We start from the raw sequence: 6000 nt of genomic DNA, 5'->3' as shown, positions 1-6000 counted from the left end.
ACTAGTCTCTCAAAAAATATAGCATTTATTGATTCTTAGAATGTGATTATAGTAAGTTTCAACAATCCATAAGAATTTTTCAACGGCTTCTTCTGGAATCAATTGTGTAAGGACTTTTTTCATCAATGTTTTGGATCACACTCTGTGATCCATCATTGGGATGAAAGAGAGAAAGCAAAAGGAGAAAATGGTGGATCACGGACTGCGATCTGAAACACTGATGAAAAAAGTCCTTCCACAATCAATTCCACAAGAAGCAATTGAACAATGATTATAATTCTTAGAAAGTGCTAAAATTGAAATGCAGTGTGTACTGTGCCATTGCAAATTGAACTGAGTTGACAGTGTATGGTGCTAAACCCAAACTGTAACTTACGTTTACACTTGTTTTTTATCATGATGTAAGGTGGTTTATTTATATTTAGCAGACGTAAAGTAGCTTCAGCTACAACATGAAGTTTGAAAGGATAAGCTTGCACAAAGTTTATCCCCAAACTAAAAATGGCTTGTGACAAAAAAGAGTGGCAAACTTTTCCCTACTCTAATTGTAGCTTGCTCTATTGAGAAATAACTTCAACAACCAAGATTGAGAATAGACGTGTGAGTATGATGTAAAGAAACAATCACCCAAGATTATTAATTTAAAACTGAAATTGATATAATCCAGCATAAAATTCAAGAGACAGAACCACCTGAGATTATATATTTTGAGTTGATTGGCTAGTGAGACAGGATCGTGGCAACAAGAGACTTGTTTCTTTTCTGAATGGCTATCTCTTTTATGTGCTAATTTTATTAATCAAAATTAAAATCATGTATTCCTGTGTCATTGAAAATTTGTGATTTCCAAATTGATTACCTTGTGAAGCATAGAATGCAAAAGCGTCAGACTTCAATCCAGATCCGCATTATACATGCTCCTTGGCCTGCTTACGAAAGTTTTCTTTATACATAGCTCCATAACCAAATCCCAAGAACATGTCCTTTGACAGTGCTTATCTTCTAAGTTTTGTATAAAGAAAACAAGCCACATTCAAGTCGAGAAGCTAACCTCAAAAAAGACAACTGCACTAATGGTAAAGCAACTGAGCATGCACATTGAAGATCCTAGGCTTGACAAGCTGCTCCATGTAGAATGACATGATCAGAAAGCCAGAAAGCTAAAAAATCCAAATGCCAATGTATGCCTTAAAAGGGAATGTTAGGAGAGAATAAACCACCTCCACAACCAACAAGGAAGAAGAAACTGTTAAGGGCCAGTAGCTGTAGTGTAGAGCACCCCAACATGCACATAGATCTTATATTTGTGGTCTATCTGGTCCATGTAGAATGACAAACTTCTATCATATGCCCCACAAGATGGCTTGGATAGAATGATTTTGTTTTCCCCTTACTCCAAATCCAAAATTCAAGATGTCATTCAATTGGTAAAGAGCTTAATTTTGCCAACTGTAAAATCATATTAAAAAACCACAAAGTACATGAAAATTTGACTCAATAATGCTCTTCTCAAGAAGTTTAAATCTGGCAATATATAACTGGTAACCATAAAAATCTGTGAATACAAAAAATGTTATGTGGTATGTAACATACCATAACCTTATAAGGAATGTCACTACTTCCTCATTCATCTTTTATTTGGATCCTTGTGCAAATCTCTTGTATTCTTCTAATAACTGGTTAGTTTCTCCAATAGGTTAGATATTACCAGATCTAATTGAATATCAATCAATTTTGGGCATTTTAGTTAATAATAGATTTTCTTTTGAAACTTAGTGAATGAAATTCCTTTGTTATTTGTGCCTTTGAATAGCCCTTATATGCAGGTTATACTGAAAAGAAAACATACAAGAACTAAGGTAAGGTAAAAGGCACTGTGCATTAAGCAGATTGTCAGATAACATATTCTCTGGAATAAATTTACCAGCTAATCACAGGTATGATAGAGCCCATCTTTAGAAACTGTAGACTCCAAAAAGCAATCTTTAAACTCTGTTACTTTAACAAAAACAATCAGAAGAGGCAATGGTGCAAACCCTAGAAAACACTAACAGAAAAGAACCTCTAACGTTTGCACTTTAACTACAAATGAAATTAAATAAAAATAAGGATTCTAGTAATTTAAATGAACAAAATAAATATATTAAAACCCTTACCGGCTATGACTTCCAGTTGTGCAATGATTTTATGTAGCAATCCCTTCAAATTTCAATAACAAATTTCCATAGCATAGCCCCAAAGTTATTTTCTATGGCAAAGATTGAGAGGACAGCATATAATCCAGATTTCTCATGTCAGACATTGAGGGAATGGCATAGAAATAGACAAAGGATATAGAATACAATAAAAACCAGATCTCGTGATCAGGTTGATACAAAAGCACTTCCAAATTCATATACAAATGTCAAATATAAATCAACAGTTTCATGCCTTAATAATTCCAGATGAGCTGGCCTTTCCTGAAGTACTTTTTCAGGTAAATAGTTAGTAGTTTAGAATATGTGCATTTTCCTGGGTACTTTTGATCCCAGTGTTGCACCAGATTTTCGGAACTGGCATGAAAATCTCCTTTGCCAAATGCTTCATGAACTAATGGGTCAGTCAACTCAATGGGAAAAAAGCTATTCATCTCAATTTCACCAAGTGCATAAGAGAGCTTCTTGACCATCCTGCCTCCCAAGTATGCATCAACGATTGAACCAATTGTCACAATATCAGGAGCAATATTCATATGTCTCATATGAAGGACAGTGATGTGAAGATCCCAGAACATCTGCATTCTAGAAAAGGCTAGAGCACGAATGTTGAAGGTTGTCAGGTCAGGCTGAAAGCCAGCCTCAAGCATATTTAAAAATTCTCTTTGAAGACTTCTCATTTTAAAATTAGCAGCATATGAGAGCAAGAGCATGTTCCATAAAAGATTGCCAGAAGACCTTCTTCTTAGACCCACCTCTCTCACAAACTCTCCTAACTGATAAAAATTTTCATTCTTAATATATGCAAAGGCCATTGCCCTGATGGTCTGTTTCTCTATAAAGATTCCACATGCTTTCAAGCGCCTGTAAGTTTCTTCCATCCTAGTTAATGAACCAGCAAAACTATAAGACTGTATGATAACATTGGCAGTTGATGAATCCATCTGGAATTCCGTTGACAACATTTCTTCCAAGACATCTTCCATCATCCCAAGCTGTGTCCCCTTAGCATAGCAAGTCATCAATGATGTATAAACTCTAGCATCTAGAAAACAGCCCATAGATTTCATGTCTTTGAAGATATTAGCTACTTCGTCAAAAAGCCCCATCCTTCCATAGGCATGAATCATCTCTGTACATGTAGCGCTATCCAGTTGGAAGCCACATTTTGCAATCTCATTCCACATTACCTGAGCCTGATTCAAAACCCCACTTTCTGCATAGCTTAACATTAAAATTGACATGGTAGAGAGGCCAGGTTGAATACCTTCATATTTCATTTCATTAAAAAGATTTTGTGCTACAATAGGCAGTCTTTCTTTACGCAACATGTCTATATATGGAATGTATTGTTGTTCCCTTGCCTTGTAAGCAATCTGGTTTCTCCACCATTTAAAAACCTACAATAATATAAAAAATATGAAGCCCAACTACTTTCAGAGACCAATAAATATGGAGGCAGAAATTAGACAGTACTACGATGCTAAGTCTTCTTCTTTAGTAAAGAAACAGGAAATCTGCAAGCTACATTCTCTATGCTAAGGAAACAAATGGTTACATCCAAATGGTTCGACTGATTCTCAATGTTTTTGAGCTTTAACAATGTAGATCACCTGTGGGGTTACCCTGTAATGAAAATAGCACCATTTCAGTACTTTAAAAGACATGAGATTGTTGTAGCTGTATAGTCATTTGTATTATGGATATAAAAATAATTAACTAAGAATATATAAGCAGGCTTTGAGAGGAAGGAAGATTTAAGAAACTGATAAAAAAATTTGGAGAAAAACAATAAGTCCATGTAAAACATTTTACAAAGCTAGACTAGCTCAATTTCGTTGTCTCATCACTTCATCATTTGCAATTGAAAATTTAAGAGAATAAAAAGTTTAGCATAATCTTCAATTCCGTGATACGCCCCTACACAAACAAAATTACCTTTTTCCTATTGAGGGGTTCCGCATGGCAGCAGTCATTCACTTCCAGCGGTCCATAGAGACGGCCCAGGGCTCCTCCTTGTCCCAGACTGTATCCTTTGGTTCAAGATTACTTCTCGGCAACAAGGAGTGATTAGTTTTCTGCTAGCTTCTGTTTTCAGTCCTTTTCTGGGTTCTTGGCTTTGTTCTAGCTTTGTTTGCTCTTTCCCCAGGCACTGTTTTCTGTTACGACTGTTGGATGTTGTAAATGTTTCAGGATCTCTGATAGAGAAAAGTAATATATCTATGTGCATACCTTCTCTGAAATTATTAGTCTGAAATCTGATATAAAATCTGAGCTTATATATATATATATATATATATATATATATATATATATATCAGTAATTGTGATCTGTTATTACCTTAATGATTTTCAGTAGATTAGAAGAATGCAGATATATGTCACTGATGTGTTCAAGACAATTGTTGTATGTTATATTGTCTTTCCCAACACCGATCGCATGAATATATATAGACAAGTTAAGTCCCCATAGGGACATGACTCTACGTGGAGTCAAGTCCTCGTAGAGCCATGTCTCTACGTGGACTCTTAATTATGTTCTTCATATTAGTTAACCTTAGATCGGGCTATCTGCCAATTTAAATGCAGAGCTGTTTGATGCCCGATAACATTATAAGAACCTTATACTTAGAATGCAGATATATGCCACTGATGTGTTCAAGACAATTGTTGTATGTTATATTGTCTTTCCCAACACTGATCGCATGAATATATATAGACAAGTTAAGTCCCCATAGGGACATGACTCTACGTGGAGTCAAGTCCTCGTAGAGCCATGTCTCTACGTGGACTCTTAATTATGTTCTTCATATTAGCTAACCTTAGATCGGGCTATCTGCCAATTTAAATGCAGAGCTGTTTGATGCCCGATAACATTATAAGAACCGGGCATAATGTTATCGGGCATCAAACAGCTCTGCATTTAAATTGGCAGATAGCCCGATCTAAGGTTAGCTAATATGAAGAACATAATTAAGAGTGTGTACATATATATATATGAGATTATAAGATAAGAACAATATAAATATAATCATTAGTATAGGAATACACACACACAGATATATAAGTGATTTCAATTTGACAGAAGCTACATTTAAACACTCCCTCTTAGCAAGGAAGAATTGAAGGAACTTATATTCTCTTGATACGTGCACTGACATCAACCTCATTGATGCCTATCAAGAGAATAGGTTATCCGATTTCCAGCTCTCCGGAACATTAATCTTATGTAGTTTGTCAAATAATAAAAAAGCACAATGTTATGAACTCTATCATAACAAGTATTATAATCTCCGACACTCTGGGACAACAATAAATGAAGTCTAATTATGATACATTTCGTTTTCATGACTTTTGGCACTCCAGGACAGCAACTTAATGTAGTCTTGTCATGATAAGAACAGTCCTAGCCATTGATAAGATCATCACCTTTCAATAGCTACCCTCTAAATGCATGTATCAATGAAAGATCATCACGTTTCATGACACATTTCACACACATAAGATAGGAACCCCCCCCTTTTTATATCAAGAATATACATGTACATATATTACAAAAATAAACTGAGGTTTATTTCAATAATTAAAATCACATTTGTACCATACCAAGTTTACCTCTAAAATACTCCAATATGGGCTTGGATAGAGGATTAGTGAGTACATTAGTTGTCTGTTCATTTGTGCTTATGTATTCTAGCTTGAGAACATCTCGATTTACCATATCTCTAACATATGATAAGGGATTTCAATATACTTGGATCAATTGCAGAAAACTAGATTCACAAACAACTTGATGCAACTTTGA

The 6000-nt window shown here is 35.1% G+C and overlaps 1 protein-coding gene across 1 annotated transcript in view; it reads right to left on the bottom strand.

Moving 5' to 3' along the window:
- Positions 1-2120: 2120 nt before the first annotated feature.
- The window catches only part of LOC149572129 (uncharacterized), a 73533-nt gene continuing 69653 nt past the window's right edge, over positions 2121-6000 (bottom strand). The window contains exon 2 of the mRNA XM_089813422.1: positions 2121-3595. Coding sequence (XP_089669548.1) covers positions 2432-3595 — 1164 coding nt within the window. The 3' untranslated portion in view covers positions 2121-2431. The remainder of the gene's footprint in view (positions 3596-6000) is intronic.

The sequence above is a fragment of the Cupressus sempervirens genome, chromosome 2 (genome assembly GCF_028749045.1).
Source record: "Cupressus sempervirens isolate cs-2001-9-10 chromosome 2, ASM2874904v1, whole genome shotgun sequence".
NCBI lineage: Eukaryota > Viridiplantae > Streptophyta > Pinopsida > Cupressales > Cupressaceae > Cupressus > Cupressus sempervirens.
This window is presented reverse-complemented; position numbering and strand designations above follow the sequence as displayed.